The 21,579-nt window shown below is 39.5% G+C and overlaps 1 protein-coding gene across 1 annotated transcript; it reads right to left on the minus strand.

The window, feature by feature from the left end:
- Positions 1-5,754: 5,754 nt before the first annotated feature.
- Positions 5,755-21,141, minus strand: tmod2 (tropomodulin 2). Its single transcript, XM_008404565.2, has 10 exons — positions 21,015-21,141; positions 16,624-16,853; positions 15,270-15,426; positions 10,491-10,613; positions 9,798-9,872; positions 9,561-9,691; positions 9,376-9,483; positions 9,128-9,271; positions 8,115-8,259; positions 5,755-7,578 (listed from the first exon to the last, which is right to left on the minus strand). Exons 2-10 carry the CDS (start codon positions 16,747-16,749, stop codon positions 7,547-7,549), a joined length of 1,041 nt encoding a protein of 346 aa, XP_008402787.1. The 5' UTR covers positions 16,750-16,853; positions 21,015-21,141; the 3' UTR covers positions 5,755-7,546.
- Positions 21,142-21,579: the final 438 nt, after the last annotated feature.

Genomic DNA, 21,579 nt, shown 5'->3' on the forward strand with positions numbered 1-21,579 from the left:
AAGTAGAAAGTACAGATACTTACTGTAAAATGTAGTGGAGTAAAAGTAGAAAGTATCCATTATTAAATCTACTTAAGTAAAGTACAGATACACGAAAATTGTACTTAAGTACAGTAACCCACCACTGCTGAAGAGTTACGAATAGTTCTATTTTCACGCTGTGTGGAAAGGTTTCGCAGGTCTTTGTGATCACTCCCATCCTGTCTGGGAAATGTGACTCCTGTAATTTGGCCAGACACTATGAAACTAAATGAGTTAACAGGCATGTGATAGAAACTATGTATTTTCTCCTAACATGGCTAACAAATGCTATAAATGATAAACAGGATTTTTCCAAGATGGAAAAACATCATAAAGTCTCCTAAATAAGGAAGTGACTGTTTATGTACTGGTTTAAAATGTCCATTATTCGCTCTAATCATGCTGACATCGACTAAACAAACCAAAACATGTACAGATATTCACTGATGTATGCTGACAAGCTACTCAGAAATATGTTTGTTTCCACTATAGTAAATTGTAACTTGATCCAATAACAGACAAAATAGCAACACAAAGACAAAAACTGACCCTTGAGTGAGAAACAAGCGAGTTTGATTGATTTTATAGAAAACATGTGTCCAGTATCTTGAACTTTCCTTGTGACATTACAGCAATGACAAGAAAATATTAAGCATTACACTTAATCAATTCTGTTGTAGGATGGGGATGTTGATGTAAATTTGTGATCATATTCCAAATTGGTGGAGTACAGTAAGGAAGCACTGCTTGGGTCTTATGTCTGATCAGATAATGGTTCCTTTTTATTTGTTTGTTTCATTTTTTTTTTGCAACGTGTCTTGCCTCTACAGTCCAGGCATACCATATGAAGAAGCTGGTTGCTTATATTTGCCAGGGCATGTTGTACTTTACAAAAAGAATATCTGGGGATGATATCCAAATTGTGTGACCGACTTTATTAAATCGAGGATGTCTCTGGTATCCAAGCAGAAACCAGTATGACCTTCAGCCTTCAGGATTTTGAATCTTTAAACGTGTGTGAAAAGGGGTCTGTTTGTCATATAGTTCAAGAGACAGTTATCCCACATACTGACCTAATGTACGTAATATTTTGAATTCAATGAAAGTTACATAAAAAATAATAATAATCATTTTTTCTCCCAAGTTTTCTGGCATTTAGCAAATAGAAATAACTTTGGTAATTCTAACTAAGCTAAAACAAGAGAAGTTTGCTCTGATTTGACTTCAGACAATGAGAGAAAAATGTATTTGTGTCTTTTCTTTCAGTGCATGAAAATATCTGGTTTCAACTGTATGTCATAACTTCTTTGAATTGATGCATATTAGAAGGTGAATTTGATAAAACTTGGCTGCACTGTTTGACACTAAAATCATGCAGTTATAGTTTTATCTGCATTGATATTCACAGCTAATGAAAATATTCACCACCTACTTCCAGGATTACTTCCAACCTCAATGTGGAATAAAACATAGTTCATTTTTTTTTTTTAATTGGTTGTTAATCAGCAAGTTTTGTTTTTGTCAGGCAGCATCTTCTGACCTAGATTTCAGGACTACATGTCATCTGGATGCTTTGACAATTTGATAGATAATGCAATTAGGCAAACTACAAATAGGACAAAACTCCATTATGTGATTCCAATCTGGGATCCTGTGAAAAACAGAGACCTCCTAATCATGTATTCATTACTGGACGAACAGTGAGTGGAAATTATCATGGCCACCTGCCACTGTCGTCTGTGCAGCCTGCATTGTCACTGGTTATTCAGTCGGCCGAGTGGTGGAAAGCTCTCTGACGTTGCTTGGTTTGTTAGGGAACTTTGTTCATTTATTAAAACACGCAAAAGGGTTTTGCTGTATTAACCACCGAAGGGTAAAAAAAAAAAAAAAGGGCTCTAAATGTGGCATCAATAAGAGACAGCATGTTTTGCGAGAGAAACACAAAGGCTGCAGGTGACTCTCTGAGACGAACAGGATGAGCAGAGGTGAAACTTGATCCAGCGTGTAGCAAATGTGGTGGAGCACTAAGTGGATTCATGATCTTTGAATGCTTTATTGATTCAATCAGCTCCTTTCCAGGCCATGCATGGAGCTGTGCTCGTCTCATGACATTTTCAAATGCAAATCAGGTCATTGAACGTATGCAAGGGAACACAGACGGACCAGGAAGAGGGGAGCGTGGCGCATTAATTAGTCATGAAGCTTTCAATATGACATGACACTTTTGTTTGTTTTTTTTTTAAATCAATTCTGCATTCATGTAATATTTGTTTCCCCTTCTTTAGTCGTGGCTAATTTCTCCTGGGGATGGTCTGTTGAAGCATTATGTGGAGAGGACGAAAGCACGCAACAGAAGGCCACTTACACGACTCCATCCCGTCTTTATGCTGTAAAAATAACAAGGGAAACAGCTGTCTCCCTCAGATGGAGGAGAAGGAACAGTTCGTCTCTCATGTTGTAACCATGATAACAATCAGCCTCCTGATCCAAGTCCACCTCCAGCTTTATAGGAGAGAGGATACGGCGGACCGTGCCAATTCACTCCTACCCGTGGTTTATAGTTAGGAAGGCTCCAGGCCAAACGGAGTTCAGCCTTTCGAGAGCTTATTTCCTCTCATAGTGTGTCAACCGAATTAATAGTTTAAAAAATCTGAGAGCATTTCTGTACAACAACAGAGCTTGTTTAAAATAGTCCATTCATAACAAATGTATTTACTATTCGTAGGTGAACTTAGACGTCTTTGCAAAACCATAATATACACAGATGTAATTCTGAACGTCTTCAAGGTTTGATCCAACGTGAACTAGAGCAGTGGAAAGTTTGTTTTATTCTGACCCCTGCTGGAAATATTTGGTGTTGCAGCTCAATCGATTGAGCAAATTTTATTTATGTGATACTTTTCACACAAACTGGTTAGCAGATTAAAAATGCAATAGAATGATGCTTAATGGTGATGGACATGATATGGCATGGAGACCCTACACCTAACTTTAAACGCAATGAAAACATTCTTATTAAATAAGAGGAGAAAAGAAACGCCATCTTTACTTCATAAGAAAGCGCCGCAGATTAAAAAATGAGACAGATGTATGTTTTCTAGAACACAAACATAAAATAAGCCAACTAAATAAGAACAATAAAGAATAGTCGCTCAACTACCACTATAGACTGATAAGTGGAACAGTTTTAAAGAAGACAAAATAAATATAGTCATAACTAAATAATTCAGAGCTAAAATTGCTGATCAAGCAATAGCATTGATCAGACAGATCAGGACAAAGCCAAATTGAACAAAAAGAAAAGAATTGTAAGTTGATACCTTGAATACAAACATAAGAGCGTCCCCACCCGAACTCAAATAAAGGCTACATTACACAGACATGTTTCCAATTTACTATCTATGGGTTCATGAACCACAATGGACTTACCCAGGAAAGAGCCTTAAAAACAAGTAAAATTCATTTAAAATTAATAAAATAATTTTAAAAAAAAGCGTAACAAATCTTTAATATAAAGATTTGGAAATTTGTCAGAAATTTGTGCTGGTAGGTTGTTGTTTTTTTTTTTAATCAGGCAACTGGATTTTGGAGCCTGAATATTTCCTCCAGCAGATGGCGCACGTTAGTTACTAATCTTAAAGTTGAGCATTTAGGTTTTGCATTAGTGTTTCTCTTTTTCTAACGTTATCTTCGCTCTAGAAAAAATACACGACTCCATCCCGTGTAAGCTAAATCGATATTTTGACATAATATCGATTTAGCTGCACACAAACTTATAAAGCGGTTACTTATCCAAGATCATGTCAGCAGCCACATTAATTATGAATGACTGATGCGTTACGCAGAGCTATTAATACAGCTGCTGCTCCTATAGAGTGTAAAGTCCGGTAGGGAGCCTCTGAGATTAGTAAGCAGATGTAGCCAGAGGCTCCTGTTTCCTTTGTGTTGGCTGAAGGACAACAGAAACTCACACTGGAAAACATTATACTTCGAATGAATCAAGAGACAAACTCAAATACAGCTTGTAGCACTGTTATAGAGGATAGATTTAATAATAAAAGTCTGCTCTGACGTGCACTTCATTTCCTGGCTACTTGACTCTTTAGTTTGGGTCTATTTTAATCCAGCAACTTTCCAGTTCTTTTGTCTCAGTTGCAATAAGAAAGTAACTCAGACAAATACCATGGTTATTGTATCTGCATGTCCTGTTTTGCCTCTTGACGTCACTTGATCAACTTCCCAGCTGAATTAAGGTTTAGTATTTGCAAAATTTAAAAGCTGATGTCACCTTGAGATGTTCAGCGTTGGTTCTTCAGTCTTTGTTTCAGTGGCTGCCAATGCAGATTCTGTCTGAGAATTTCTGCCTCTGTAATCATTGGTGAAGGTCTCATTTATTTTCTTATTTATTTTTCCAGATATTTGTTTTTGCTCTACAACTCTTAGTTTTGTGATAGCATGCTGTGCTTGAGCTGTTCCTAAACTGCACATTTTGCTCCATATAATAAGAGACAAACTCTTCTCAGGGTTCTTTATTCTTTTTTTTTTTTTTTTAAAGTTGAGAATAAATATAGCTTCCTGAGAGTCCCGTTTGAACATGAAAACCTCTAATAAAGGTTTATGTTCAGTCTATTCTTCCACATGTGTAGGCAGTTTAAAGGCGCAGTTGTCCTGTGCTTACATAAGCACAAATGTGTGTGTTGTACCCTCAGTTCTAGATTTGTATCTTTCCTTTGTGAAATGATTCCTTTGTGACTAAACAGACACGACATTAGGCTCTTGTTCTTTCTGCTCTCAGTGTTGAAACACTTGAGTCATTCACCTCCCACCCTCGCCGGGTCAAAGTTTCGTGTCAGAGGTGCAGCGTTTTTTTTCTGACAGCGAAGCTCTGGCACCGGAAACCTACAGAGGGATGGAGTCATGTTCATTACATCATCTTTCAGGCATGCGCAAACAAGCAGAAAACTGGATCTGATTAAAAGCTGCACATGTGCACCACATGCAGACCCACGCCAAGCCCAAAAGGCCCGTCGGTGATCGTAAACTCCTGAAGCTGGGAATCTGGAAATGGAGACTTGAGAGCCGCAATCACAAGGCTGCAGAGTGACTTTTGTAAACACTCTGATTCTGAAGACGGCAAAATTAGCTTGTTTGTTAGTTGGTGTGTTGCCAAGGTTTTCTGGTTTGTCTGAGGATTTCATGTTTTTGCCCTCAACTCTGCTCCCTTTGATCTTATAATGAAGTCAGCAACAATCCAACTTTTACACATTCATCACGTTTGACCTGCTAAATAAACAACACATGAATCCGGCTCAGCTGTTTTACATTCATGCAAATATCACATCAAGGTTTCCAGACGCATATCCAAACAACTTGGAGGTCTTAGTTTCTGTTTTTAAATAATTCAATATTTTCAAGCACAGTTTCTGATGTAGGCTTATTATCTTTCAATAGAAGCAAAATCATTTTATTTCTGTGTTATTAATTTCAGATATACAATTTTTTTCATAGGCTGCATTGTTATAATCACTTTTGGTCTTTTCTTCGTAAACTTCTCAATGTTGGGGTAATCCGTGTTGCTTTTCTTTTTTCCTTCCGCTTAACTTTCCATTATACTTTGACATAGCACACTGCGAACTGTGGAAGAAACATAAGTCTTTACAATAACATGCAGCTTAAAGTTTCTATTTTAGTACTAGTTATAAATTAGTACAAACAAATCCCAAAGACACCATATGTATATATAAACATTTATTGTTGAGGATATTTTATATTCAGCAGTGTTTTTTAACCTGTCCTTTTTTAATAATAATAATAATAATAATACACATTCTTTGCGTTAACATCAGAGTGTGGAGTTCAGGTACAAAAAAAAATCTCAGCAGTGACTTGTGGGTTATGACACACGTGTGTGTATCTCTGTGCATACTTTCAATCTGAGATGGGATTTTACAGTTAATATACATTTTACAAGCCACCAGATACCAATAAGCCCAAGAAAAAAAAAAAAAGTTATCCGCTTTAGGTGACTGTTCACCAGAAAACAAAGGAATATAAAAGCATCTGTCTGGAGGAAATATTAGCAGATGTGGACATGGAAAAAGTGCACAGATATAAAAAAAAAAAAGAAAAATATTTTTCCTAAGGAATGTGAAGTTTTTTGGTCAACAGAAACTTGATGTTCACAAGTGAGGACGTCATGCCAGCATATTGTTCCTATAGACAGTATATACAACGTTCAAGTAACTCCTGGTTAGCAGGTTAGAGGAACGTTCTGATCGATGCGCCTGGATTCCCAACTCAGCTCTACTGCTGAACCTGTGAGTTTGTGTCAGGGGAGGACGAAGGCTTCAAATTACAACTTCAATCTGCAAGATGGAGCTGGAAGAAAGCATTTTTCGTGTTTCAGCGAGCTAGCAAATTGTTGTTATGAAAAGGTCAAAACAAAATAAGGGGAAATAGCATTGCTTCGTGTAAAAAATGTCCAAATTTATTTTCTTTTTTATAAGCAGACTTTTGTTTCCTTCAATCCATGCTGTGGAGTTAAAAGCAAGTGGTCTACTGTTGCATCATCTGCACTACGTGTGTTAGTCTTTGGCATGATTGAGCATCAAAATCTTCTCTGACTTGTATTTTTTCAGCTTTTTTTTTTTTCTTTCAAAATAAGCCCACTTTTGCTTTATACTAACCATTTTGACCTAGTTATACTTTTTTGATCGAAATAATTAACGTTAAAATTGCAACTGTACCAAAGCAAGAACTTCAGCTAGGTTAGAACAGTAAATAAGTAATTACAGTTTTTTTTTTTACACAAGGAGATAAACCAAGGTTATCTATGTGATTTTAACACACGTTACTGACTAGGTTCAAACCAACCATTACAGCACACCAGGTCCAGTCCTGCCAGCTTTTCAAGAGGTTTTTAATAAACAACACCTGCAAACCACCTCATGCTGCCACGCTCCGTTAGAGCCCAGAGTCATCCAAAATAAGTACGAACTTCAGACAGATTCTGCTGCTTTAACACATCGTTTGAAAAGAAGCTCTGATCTCAGCCGCAAACAGAACGGGCAACACAAGTCTCCAAATGTGTGTTTTTTTTTTTTTTTTTCAGATTTTCCTCAAAGCTGTTGTTTGTTACTTGGTACTGTGCATGACTACTTCACATGTATTATAGCGCCGTATAAAAGAAAGAAAGAAAAAAACAAAAACAACAAACATGTAAAAAGTCTGGACAGGTAAATATAAAGGCTCAAAATAAGAGCAGCTGAAATGACACGTTTTAAAAACTAATGAGATTTACAACATTGAAAACAAACATAAGAAACATGAACGGGGAGAGGGCGATTCCAGTCATTTCCCTTCTTCTCTGATGTATTGTTCAGGCTGAGCATGCCTTGCCCCATTAGTTTGGCACAGGACTAAAACTTTCACGCAGTGAGATGAGACCAGGGCAACGGCTGAAATTATTCCACGCGATGAGATGAACAGGAGGATTGGCTCGGAGGAGGAAGGTCGCGCTCCGTCTCTACTGGTCCCTCTCCACTCGCCTCCTGCGGACTGAAAACAGCATAAAAAAAAAAAAACATTTTCAAAAAACATCATTAACATATCAAAGATGAGCAAAAAGCAAGCATGCGGTATCGTCTCTAAGCTTCACAGGTCTGTTAGTCCGACTTAAAGACAGGAAGTGAGCCATCGTCAACTTTGTGGTCAAAGTTTAAACCATTTCAACAGCGTGTGTCAGCATGTACAGGAAACAAGAAGTGAGATGTCGTCACTCTCAGGGTTTTCAAACTGTTAATGCAGTGAATGCATCACTCAAGACACTGTGAAGGAAGCCTCTGTTACGATCAACCCCTTGACACACCCCATGCATCAGACCTGTGCAACGGCAGCTCTGACAGGGGGAGGAGCTAAAGGAAAGAGGAGAGTTGGTCACTGCTGACTGCAAGCTGAACAGAAGTTCACAGAGGTCTAAATTTAACTTGTCAGGATATTTCCGTAGCAACCGATACCAGCTGATAACTCAGTTGTTTTAATTTTAAAACAGGAGGTTAATTTCATCCGTCTTTGCGTGTGTATGTGAATCATACCGAGGTCGTTGTTCTTGGTGATGGCCGCAGCAGCCCGGGACCGAGGCCCCTGCTGGGTGAAGTGGTAGCCAAACTTCACTATGCTGTTGTTCTGTTCCAACATCTTAGCTATCTCCATCTCCGCGGTGGTGCCCAGCTGCTGCCGCTGAGGAACACACAAGCACAAGGAGGTTAACGGGGAACGACAGAAGGAAGAAGCTCCCACCGCACGGAAACAGTTCAGCTTCCTCCTTCCAGCTGGAAGCCGTACTACTAAAACACACATGGCTGTCAGGACAAATGACAGCTAGTTATTTGATCATCAACATGAATTTTTGCCCGTTTATGAAACCACAGTGATCTAAAACAGGGGGTCCAAACTGCAGCCCGAGGGCCATTTGTGGCTCAATAAAAGATTTTGTGCGGCCCTTCACCTTTACGTCGAAATACACCAAGCTAAACATGGGCTAAAAAAAGATATTCTAGCCCATAATCAACCCAAAAAATATGTCTGCCTTGTAACAACTCAGAGTTAAAGATCCTTTGTGTTTATTTGATCTACAATGATTCAAAGATCCTTCTTTTTCAAAAGTCTCTTTAGTTAATTTAAAGAGAACCTTGCACCTTTAGTTTATTGTTGAGGAAAAACAATTAAAAAAGCACAATAAATGTGTATGTAAACTTCAAAGTAAACTTCAAAAGCTTTCATCTTGATCATTTTGGCCTTGGACGTCACTGATCTAACATAGTAAAAAAGGCCAAAGAAGAAGGGCTTTGTGTTGTTCCTTTACTTCTTGACTAAAATGAAGTTAAGCCTGTAAACTCTATCATATAGCTACCATGCAGAAAGAAAAAGGAAAACTAAGAATATTTTCCTTAACATCACCAGCCAAATTCCAGCTACTATTACCTACAAATCTATTTTTGGCTTGGAAAATATCATTTAAAATCTCAAAGTTGTACTTTTGCTCCCTACAGGCTGAGCTGCATGTGATTAGCAGAGCGAGCTAAATTGCTCGCTTTACGTTACTCACCTGGTTGTCTATCTTGATCTCAGTGAGTGTGTCATTATCTCGCAACGCCTCCACCAAAGACTGCACTCCTGCTCCAGTGATGAAATTGGACTCCAAGTTCAAACTCCGCAGCGTCTTGTTTTCCCGCAGCATGTCGCTGAATGCCTAGAATACGGAAAGGGAAAGCAAAAGAAAAAAGAAAGAAAGAATGAAAGGTGTTACGACGTGTCAACAGAACCATTAAAAGCCCACAAACCGCTCCATCTCACCACAGCAACTGGGTCGCTACTCCGTGTCGCTGCCAGGCTGAACTTTGTGACGTGTGTGTTCTTCTCCATTGCTTTGGCAAAGTCTTTCAGCGTGGGTATGGGAATGTTCTGGGGAAAGAAGAACGCTGGTGTTGGAGGAGGCTGTATCCTACGCAGCTCAACTCTGCGTTTGGACTTGTGCGTACCTTAATGTTGTTAAGGTTGACCTCTTTTAAGGAGCCGTCGTTGTTTTTTACCCTCTGCAGCGTTTCTTCTACGTTGGTGGGGTTGGGAGGCTCATCGAACACCGGGTTCATCTTCTCTCCTTTCACCACGTCTGGAAGAGACAGAGAGCCTGAGGTCACAATACTGACCTCTTTGGGGGTAATTATAAAGAGTAAAAAAGAGTAAAATTTAAAAAAACTAAACTTCACTGTACTCACTGTTGTAGCCTTCTTTACTTCCAGTTCCATCGTATGTCTGATTACTGGTGACCAGTGTGTGCACACCCAGAATAGCTGTAAACCAAAGGAGGAAAATCTGTTCGATAACTGGCGAGAAATAACCGTGTAAGCAGAAATTCTGCAGTTCAATGTGAAGGTAAGATGATCTAATCTGGAGAGCATTGCATATGTGAGGTGTTATGCTGCTCAGTCAGCCCTTTTTTTTCGTTCATCCATCAGCACACGGAGTAAAAGTCGGTGCCAAGGGAAAGGCCGGGGGGGGAAAACAGCTTGTATTTTTCCATCCCAGGAAAGACTCGGATCGGACAGCTGGATGCGGCTACAACTGGATTTTCTTTTCGATGAGTCACACTGATGTGTGTTTAAGAGCTGCTGTTCCCCTGCAAGAGTATTTATATCCTTTCCACACATAATGCATCATCTGTAATAATTCAAAAGTGGAAGGAAAGTTGTACAATTTTTTGTTTCGCTCTCTGGAAAGTGGGGACAGATCTGTTGCAGGACACTGGCTCTCGAAAACTCTGACGGCTTTGCATCAACAGCGGTTTTCCCCGTTTGACTCTTCCATGCAGGTCTGAGTTAATGAATGCAGAATATCAAGTCGTCCAGGAAACAGATTGTCCCACCTGAAAGTGCCACCATGAAATGTTTATTAAACGTCGTCATTCTTACCTGCTAAATCACACAATTCGGTGTCGGTGGCGCTGCAGAGAGCTTCTTCTAATTCTGGATCGAGGGTCGTGGCTTCTTCCTGGAACATTTCTTTTGGTTTCTGCTTGGGAACAAATACTTTACCTGTGGAGGAAGGACACACAAATGCCAGTCAGATGGGAAACTTGCATGAGATTGTTATTCATTAGGAGCTTCTTCTAATTAAGGTCTCTGGGTTAATTTCAGCTTCCCTCGCTACATGTCAAAGTATCAGTAGGAAATTCAAAAATAAATGTACCTACATATACTGAATCTTGCTAGCAGGTTGAAGTTTCAACCCAATAGCTCATTGGAACTAAACATGAGTGAAATTACTACATTTCATTTTCTTTTTGGGAATTTTTAGCATTATTTTAACCATCTCTAAGTGATGCGGTCCTAGAAAGAATATTAATTGTGATGTAGGAAACGTCTCAAACTGAGCTATGCTGTCAGAAAGCCATGACTTTCTGACAGGATTTCCTTGGCAACCAATCTGAGGAAAGACGCCAACAGTGTGAAGGAAGTCATGCAACAAAAACTTGAGTCTAACATAAAGTGCACTGCTGAGGCAGCGAGCACTTACAGCTGGCAGAGCAGCCATGCAGTGGGAGCTCTCTGCTGCCTCCGTATGCCCGTCCCCTTCCACACACAAACCCACCAGCAACCGGCCCTCCCTCGTTCTCTTCCTTCCAACTCATTCAAGTCACTCAAATTGTTCAAAGTGCTCCCCAGTGGGGGCTCTGGCACTTCCTGTAAACCCAGTAAACACTAAATACAGTCATTACGCAGCATTCAGAGCCAAGCCCTCAGTGGAGATATTTAACCCAGAGGAGGGGACAAATGACAGAGACCAAAGGACTGTCGAGTAAAGAATTTGTCTTCTGCGCGATTTTATGCAAACATTGAGTGAATGGGACAGTCACACTGGACCTTAGAGTAAAAGAAAAAAAAAATCCAGGAAAACAGAACAACAGTAATGCCTAGACCGGACATGTGGTGTCAGAACAATTTGGCAACTAAAAATAAACAGATTCCACCACAAACAATGTAACTCTTTCTGTTCAGATGTTTCAGACCAACCATGAAGAATCTGTCTATCTGACATGTAAAACAAATCACACACCAGCTACAATGTGAGGTTTTTACTTATTTTTTAGGTAACTATGTGGCAAAGCATAGCGTCACAAACACAAATACTGTTCTGGGAAAACATTCCCAAAAAAGTGGACACAGTAACTGCATTTAATCATATTTTCAAGCTCACTGGTATTTATTGATGCTGTTGTGGGACAAACGATGCAGAAAATAATAAAAAAAAAATACTTTTTTAATTTACCATCAGTAACTGCGACAATACAATAAATGCCGACCCCTAATCAACAGAAGTGTGTATTACTGCTGATCAGAAATAGTCTCACTCCGAAGACATTGTGGTTGTAGGACAGTCCCATGAACAGGAGCCTCAGTGTGTCCGTCATGTCCTCCATTTTCAGAACGTTGTTCTTTGTGCATTCATCTCCAGAGCTGACCCCGAGGTCCTCTGTCACCGGCTCAACTTATTTAACTCAGATCCCCAAAAAGTGATGACAAAGAAAATGTAATCATAAACTTCTTCACTAAGTACAGAGTGCTGTAACCCTTCTTGTCTAACTCTTACAGTAATTGTAAAATGGGAGGTTGGAAATAAGAGTCTATTATACAAAATAAGAGTCTATTATACTCTTATTTTGTCACTGGACAGGATAGTAATCTATGTTACCAGCATAGAGAATAAAATTGAATTTTATTCTGGCCAACATACTGATTTTTTACTCCTTTTAGCAGAACAAAGCAAAATGCATGCCGTAATAACAACTCATTTCCAAAATGTTTATTGGATCTTCTGTGCTTTCAAAGATGTCCAACTTTTTAAAAAAAGCCAACTTAAGAGATTTTGAAGTTACCACAGATTCTCTGCTTGGGTGACCACAACATGAGTTAATAAGGCCGACACACCCTGAAGAAACTCTAGAGCAACTGGAAGGAAAAACAATAAGCACTGAAATTAAGCCATTAAAGATCTGCAGTGGTTTCTATGGTATTTGAGCAAAGCCCTCTTCCGCTGACATTATTAACATCATTGGATCTGAGCCTCACACACTCAGAACCACATTAAATATCAGTTGGGGGCGAGTATAACAAGGGAGGACAGAATCCACAGAACCACCGGCCAACAGTGATCCAAGTTTTCCATGTTGTCATAGGAAGTTATTGAACACATGAGCAGGCAGGGAGAGAGAGAGTTTAATTTCCAACTCGCTGTGGGTAAATCAAGGAAAGACGTCAATTCCATGTTTCCTCTGCTTTCTTATGAGATTAACGATTTTCATCTGCTTCTTCAGCTACGTTTGTGACAAACATTGCATCCAAACAGTGGTTATGATTACTAGAACCATGTAAGAATAGAGCAGACATGTTGATAAAAGAGTAGGTTGTGTTTTTACAGCAGTCCATCTGGTTCTACAGGGATTTTATTTGTAAGAGAAGCTTCCTTCCTGAGTGTATTCACTCTGATAAAACAGATTTCTCCTTGTTTGGAGAATGCTTTTTTAGTAATTGTTGGGAAAGGTTGAAAACCTGACAGCTTATGACATTAATGGAAACAAAATAAGAATAGTTGAATAGATTTTGTGAAAACAACAAATGTTTCAAGTCTTATCCCAATTCAAATAAGGCTTAAGCGTAGATTTGCATAGCTGCTTCTGAGAAAGAATAGCGATCATCCAGACTGGTCAAAAAAAGCTGAGATTTTCAGATCACTGGAAACTAAAACCTTTGTAAAATCCATCTTTGTTAGTCTGTAAATGCTACAACAATCAGCATTTTACACACTGGTGACTTTTCCGTTGGTGCTCTTCACACTCTATTGTAACAAGCCTGGGAAAGCGACGGGACAAGCCGCAGTGTGAAAATGATATTTGTATCAGTGCGAGATTACACATTATGTTAAGTGTCAGCTATAATTTCAGAAAAGCTTCTTAGCATTGCAGGTTTCTCACACAAACATGATACCAGGATGAGAACTCAGATAGATGTGCCAACAAGGAGGAGGTTGTGATAACAGCTACACACGCTGCAGGACTTGGGATAAACATCCAGCAGCTCTTTATGAGCTTTAACATGTCAGCTATTAAAGAAATAAAACTATTCTTGACATTAAGGGAAGTAGGAATGATTCAACTGAGCAAATATAGTCTAGGTAGCCTTTTAGGTTTGTATTTTTGCACACACTGATAGTGATGATGACTGTGATTCAATATCTTGAAATGTTAAAGCTAAATGAACAACCGACGTTACACTCCAAAGAGTTTAACTGTAGGCTAGTGAAACCTTTATCAATACGAGAAAAACCAGATCTTTCACTTTTACCGTAGTTCATTCCTGACACGACATCGTGGAGATTTTTCAGCCGTCTATCTCTAACATCACACAAAGCACGCTAAATTGTGTTAAACAAAAAACAATTATTGGAGAGCAAAACAGAACTGCTAAAATGCTTTTAATCATTTTTTCTGCTAAATTTGGATCAAACCAGAACAAGGCAGAATCAGAGTGGGGTTTAAGACACATGCCAGAGTGCTGGTAATAAAAACACATGGTCACGATGAAGCAGTAAACTGGTTTCTACCTCCCATTATGTAGCACAAATCTTCCTCCGCCACAGAGAAGCATTAGTAATCCCAGCCACAAACAGGAATTACTGCTGTGTGTGTTCTCCTGATACACCCTGAATCCTTTTCTCCAAAGAAATACAGTTATTAGCCTGTGATAGCAACTAACCAGTTCTTAATCAGGTGGTTTTATTCAAAATAAGCCACAAAAACCTGCAAATCATCATGGCTGCTGGGTTTCTGTTGGGTAAACACTTCTGATTCAGTTCCAGTTAAAACACCGCAATAACACAGAATTAATGTCATATCCGCATAGGTCAAAATATGCAACTTAACTTAGGATTATTTTTGTTCTATTGCAAAACAAATCAAACAAGTATTTTAGAATTTAACCAAAATATGTAAGTGTAGACAGGTTGAAGGAAGAATAGTATGGAAGAAGATTTGCTTCATTCCATCATTTTAGTACAATCTCTTGTCACTTTTTAGTGAATAAAAAGTTCGCAAATTCAATCACTTTATACTACATGACAAACTAAAGCTGAGGGTTTGCAGGGCAGATTTTGGAAGATGTTAATGACTGGGTAACATGTCCTCATTTTAGGATAACAATACCACTGAGGTTTTGTACGCAGAAACCCTGTAAACAAAACATGGAAGATCAAAATTCCCAGAAACCCCGGGAGAAATAAGCTTTTAAAACTAACATTACCAAGTAAAAAAAGAAAAACAAAAGCGCCTTAAGCTAAACAGCTCTATCATAAATACGCTACATCAATGACCCGGCTACAATGTTTGCTGATACGGTTTAACCAGTTTACCTTAATAAATGGGCCAAAGCCAGGGTTTGGATTCTGCAGCAGATTGGAGTTTGGTACACAACCAGTGAGGAAATTTTGTCTTTAAACTTTTGAAGAGCTCATACACAGAGTCTGAAAACTTGCAGAAATGAATCAAGGTCAGAAATCCCCTCAAGCGAGTGGATCTGTGTCAGGATTTTTTGTCCACAAGGAGACTCTGCTGTCTCCGTTTCATTCTCCACCAGATTAGAAAAACAAAACAACCTTAGAAACAACATCCTAATCCTAGGAGGAACCCTGACACTCACCTTTTCTCTCCCCAGTGAAGGGAACGATGTCATCTCTGTCCTTGTACTCCATGGCCTCCTTCTCCAGGTATTTGAGCAGCCGATCCCTGTTGAATGGCCCAGTGGCCGACTTATCGGTCTGATCTTTCTGCCGCATACCGGCTGGAAGAAGCGCATTCTGCAGAGGAAGAACAAGGAGCAGTTTGAAGCCATGTGCGATTCACCATCTTTTAACATTTCATTGTGTCCAGAGAAACACTTTATTAATGCAGCTAAGTGAGCATCATGAAAACGACGATATCGGCTAATACACACATCATGTAGCATAAGTCATCTTACTGTTGCCAACTTAGAGATATTGTTGCTATATCTAGTGACTTTTCAGTCAAAAAAAAAATGGTATTAGCACAAATCTGAATTATCAGATGAGGCTTTTTAAAGTTCAGTGATCGGACAGAAAAATGCAATCGGTTCACCCCCAGAAAAACAAACAAGGGGACTGATTGATTCATTGCAACATTTTCCTTCTCTCCCAGAAAATGTTACAAAAAACTTTAAAGAACTCCCCACTACAATAGTATAAGAAATAAATAAAATATATCAATTTGCTAAATAACTGCTTTCGATGGAAACAAATAGAAAAAGTACTATCAAACACAGAGCAATGAGCAAATGCTAAAACATGGATTAAAAAGCAGCAAATGAAATATGAGCTCCCTAAAACTACAATAAAAACGGATGTATAAACCAGTTTATCAGGAAGGATCCAGATGGTTTAGCTAAAGCAATGCAGAAGGAAAACCTGAATGGCTAAAAAAGGGACGCCTGCTGGAAACTTTCGTCAAGCCAGTTTGTTTCCAACGAAGTCCAACGTTTCCTTTGCAAGGCCGATGAGTTTAGTCTTTCTCTTGACATGCAGCACATGTACAGTAGAGCCTTTCTCTACTGTTGCTAAGTGCTTCCTGTTGGTCTTGTGAAGTTATTTGTCCCACATCACATAACAGGACTTTAAGTAAAGTCTCCACCCATTGTGGAGGCAATTTATGATTTTCTACAGTTTATAAGATAACTCATGCAACATGACTGAGGGAGGCTGCTGCAGATTCAGCTCATTTTCCGGTTATAGCGGCTTCAGCATGAGACGTGTACAAAGAAAAGACTGGAGTTCAAAGCATTCCAGGAGAAACAACAGGAAAACGGCAATAATTTGAAGAGGGATTTCCTTCTAATTAAAACGTCTTAACCATGTCGCAGTCAAACCAGTTCAATTAGAAGGTTTTTTTATCTGACATTTTAGTCAAATCTCTACCACAGAAACCCCTCCCGTCCCTGCTGAGGAGCCACGGAGCTCCTCCAGCCCTCGCCGGGCCCTGACCTCAGGATCCACCTCCTCCAGGACCGTCTCCAGCTGCTTCAGCTCCTCCTCCGACAGCTTGTTCAGGATCTCGTCTTCATCGATGTCCTTGTATTTGTCGAGGTCCTTCTTGAACGACAGCGCCATGGTGGCTATAGCTTGCTAGGCGACAGCGAACGGCAAACAAACTGCGGCAGCCACTCTGGTCCTGCTCAGTGTTTCTGCTCCAGGTCACGGAGGAAGGGGGCTGTCTGTGGGAGAAAAACGAACAAATTGTTTATGTTTTCACGTCAGGTAGCGTAAAAGAAAAATAAATAAATAAAAATGCGAGGAGCTGCACATTCCCAGCCGAGATAAACAACGTGAACCCGTGCTTGTGAAACAATAGTGGGACACAGCTGTGCTGGAAAGCAGCCTTGTCCTTCCAGCGATGCAACACGCAGCTGGAACAAAAGACGAACTTTCTCAGGCTCTGACAAGTCATCCCATTATTCCCATAAGGGTCAGAATGAAAAAAAATTCTGGAAATAATATGGAAAACATGATCAACTTCAGAAAACAAACAGAAACTTTTAGTGGTTTTGCAAGTCCAGACAGATCCATTTGTTTTAGGACTAAATTATTAAACATAACAATAGTTGAGGTTAAATGATCTCTAGACAAGAAGAGGAGCTGGAGTCTGGATAGATTTACCTCAGTCAAAGAAACTGAGGAGGATTCAGCCTGCAGCTCGCTCACTTTAAATCTTATAATGACCTCATCATTTCCAGATCACCAGCAGGACTTCCCCAAAGGTCCTCCTGCCTATCGCGCAAGGACGTTTGTGTTTATACGCAGGCTCACACATGCAGCGTTCTGAAAAGCTTGTGTTTAACACCTGCTGTATTTCAAGGTGATATTTATGTTTTTATGGCAGGTGAGTTTAGCTGGGAATCCTGAATGTTGCCAGACTACAGGTTTGATTGATCTCAAATCAACAAACTAAAAACAAATCATTTAAGTTCCTCGACCACTTCTACTCCTGCATCTAATTATTCATGAAATGGTGAAAATGTTCACAGGGAATTTAAAAAACTGATTGACAGCAGGTCAAGCTTAACCAAAATGTTACTAATAACTATAATCAAAAGCAAATAAATCTAATAATATGCTGCTTTAAACTCTCCCAAATGTTCTGCTGGGACTGCCAATGAAAAACAGATTCAGTTAATCAACTTCAATCTGAATGTGAGTTTTTATTCTTTTGCCTTGTGGTTTGGACAGGAAGCCAATCCAAACAAACTTTAAATTATTAAATATAACTCACACATGGTTGACACAAAGAAACAATCAGAACATAACACAATAATATAATACAATACTATACGACTACATAATAACAACCAAGCCTGTCGCAGTTAATCAATTAATCACATAATGAATTAAAAGGAGCTAGATTTCCATTCTGTTGATTAACATGTTTTGAAGGGCAATTTTGCTTACAGAGACATCATAATCCATTTTATTTCTGGTTTTGGTTGTGCGTGTTTATTGTTTAAGGTCTTCCTGTTGCAGTGCTAAGTGTTCTCTACAAAACTAAATTTATTGGATTTTGAGAGGGTGAGCCTGCATTACTATTAATATATAATTTGAAAATAGTGTCATTATAACAATATTATCGTTTATCGCAATAACTGATGAGACAATTTATCGTCCAGCAAAATCTGTTATTGTGACAGGCCTGATAATGCAGAGTAATTATACTATAAATCGAAATATGAAATATGGACTGCTGATCAAATCTACCATAAAACCTCGCAAGTGTTTATTCAGTATTTTTTTATATTTTAACAAAAGGAATTTATCGTGCTGTATATTTTTTGCTTATTTCTTGTGAAATACTGTGACTCTGCGCTATTATACCTTCAGAAACTCACTAACTGCGCCTCCCCAGTGTTGAATCATAATCAAACTATCTGCTTCAATCCTTTTGCCTAAAGAAAAAGTCCCATGAATCCAAGTAACACGCAAAATAAATCTAAATCATCCAGTAAATACATCAGCAGTAATTTGTGCTGTTTTCAGACATCAGTGGTATGATTTGTTTTCTCGTGAAATCACAAACCCTCCAGCTTGTTTCGGTAAAGAAACGAGCTGGCACACCATGACACAAGAACCCGGAAAAGACCACCAACATTTAAGGCTCTTACACTGAGACTAAGTCTGAATAACGCTGCCCGACTTTCCCTTATGTTCACGATGCATCATTCATGCCGCTCCACAGGCACTGTGCTGTAAGTGAGGCCCGGTGGTTTCAAGTGTGCAGACAGAGGAGTAATGGAGCATCCATACAGGGATAATGATGGCAGAGGGTGGGCTCAAGCTGAGGTGGAGACACTGAGAGGATACATTAGTCCAACCTGATTGATTCCTTTCTCCCTCTCCTCTCCGCTAATCCTCCAGGGCAACAACAGATGGCAGGACGCCAGCAATACGGCAAACTCGTGAGCCCGACGCTCACCTTGACCTTTCCTTCGCCGAATTGTGGACTCAGTCGACTGGAAACCTAACAACTTTATGTCGTTTTTACAGGCTACGCGTTTTCCAAGTTCAGACCGCATTAATCACAGTAATCTAGAGGTTTCAAAGCACGTGACCCCTGTTAGTGAAAACAACAAATTCACCACTGTTATCTGTAAAATGTTCTCAACAAATATCCAAATTATCTCCACTGTGCATTCCTCAGTGACTGAAGCTGGAGGAAGAATAATTTGTAAGCTCAACGATGAGACAGGAAGTGGTGAGTAGAATTAAATTATAATGGAACAACGCCCCAACCATACAGAAATGGACTATAGTTAGAATAACCCAGCTATAATGCCCATGAGACTCAGCACTGAACTTCCTCCTCTAGTTTTACTCTCCCCTCTCTTTCTCTCTCTCTCTCTCTCTCTCCACCCTGTTGTTACTCTCCTCGCCGGTTTCTATGTTCGGTCTCCGGAGGTGAACAGCAGTGGGAGAGAAATGATAGAAAACAGATGGACTGAGATAGCAACAAGAAGGCAAATATAAAAAAAAAATCCACTTTTATGCAAGAGACTAACACAAACATACATGTCTCTTCAGGGTTTGAATAAACTTAACAATTTCCAGACAGGAAGTGGAGTGTTTTTCCAACAAACACGCACGATTTGTATATTTCCCAGCAGCTCAAATCCACTGTATGATATTATATACACAAGGGTTCATCCTGTACTTCTTCACATGTAGCTGATGCAAATGAAAGAGTTCAAACAGTGCACCTTGATAAATGTACATATTTGCCCAGAAACTCCTGCTCCAGTTCACTTTTCTGGCCGAATGCCAGCATACACTCCCCACTGAAAAGGTATGCGGGGAAAAAAACAAAGGCCATTTGTTCATATGCGGCTGATAACGTGGTGCAAGAAAAGGAAGAAGAAATCTAAATCTGGCAAGGAACAAAACCCCTTTTCTACCTGATATTAGGATACCTGTCTCACAGCATACGAAAAGGCCACCAGGCTGTAAAGAAAAACTTCACTTCTCTAAGATTTGGGCCACACCCTTCATTCACCACTCAGTCTGCAGTTTACGCTGCCTTTTGTGAGCAACACACAGGCTCGTTTTATTTCTTGAACGGGGGAGTGAGTTTAAAAACTTGCTGACAAAAAGGTATAATAGCATCTGCAACAACCAGTGAAACTGATAAAACCACATTTCTCAAAATATCCACCCTGGTGTGAGTCATTCCACCAGAAGAATGCACCTTAGGAACCCTGAAACGCCCGTCTTAGTCCCCCGGACGAGCACAGAGTGGACACAACATGCCCCGTCTCGCACTTGCATTGTCCGACTATGCAACAGAATTGGCCACGAATAATAATGAAATAAAATCAGACACACTTTACTTTAAGATTTTAAAATCACATTCCCTCATAAATCCCAAGATGACCAAAGGTTGCTTATCTCCGACAATAAAAATCACACCAGAAAATGCTACTAATCGCATACGTACTCTAGGAATGTTACTTTGGTGACACCTCAGCTGTCATCATCATAAAGTATCTATCGAAAGGCGTTAGCTAACTCCTCCTGACATGTTTATGACTTACAACTGGCAATAAATGTGTTGGTAGCAATTATCAACACCAGGCGAAACCTTCCTCTCCTTAGCTATATAAAAGTTAAAACTAAACGAAGCCATTCATGGGACACTTTCGTTGGTAACTAGGCTACATTTGTCGGATGCAGAACACCGTGAATGAGATGTAGAAGCTAACACGCTAGCGCTTGCAGATGACTCAAGTCGCTAGCCGCTGAGCTAAGCCCAACAGCGGTAATACTCTACAGCTGGCTTCAAAACTAGATTCACATAGTTATTGCAGTCGGCCCAGAGAAAGCACTTTCCTCACCTGAGTTGAAAGACACGCAGCTCGGTAAAACTCCAAAGAGCACCAGACTCTGAAGAGACGGTGGAGGTGAATACTCCTGTGTGTGTGAGGTTTGTCACTCGGTCCAACCAAGGGCGGTAACACAGGAAGAGGGAACAGAGGGGACCCGTGATTGACGTCGAAAGGAACCAATAGAAAGACAGAATGTCCCACGTAAACCAATGGCGTACCTTGTCCCGCCCTCACGCAAAATAAAATAAAATAAAATGTAAAGAGGAAAATAGTCATTTATTTATATATGGTGTATGTAAAATATACACAAATATGTCTGTATTTCTGACATTTGATCATGTATTTAGAATTTTTATTTTTTATAAATATTTAGATTTCTTTTGACTACTTTGTGAATATTTAAAATGTTTTACATGAATATGAAACTAAAGTATTTGCATCGATTACAGTTTTGGTAGTTTGGTTCTGGTTCTGGGGATGCAGAGCAGCGTTCTGGATCAGCTGCAGCTGTTTGATTTGTTAGTCAGACCTGTGAAGACGCTGTTGCAATAATCAATGCGGCTAAAGATCAACG

This window comes from Poecilia reticulata, linkage group LG3 (genome assembly GCF_000633615.1).
Source record: "Poecilia reticulata strain Guanapo linkage group LG3, Guppy_female_1.0+MT, whole genome shotgun sequence".
In the NCBI taxonomy this organism is placed as follows: Eukaryota; Metazoa; Chordata; class Actinopteri; order Cyprinodontiformes; family Poeciliidae; genus Poecilia; species Poecilia reticulata.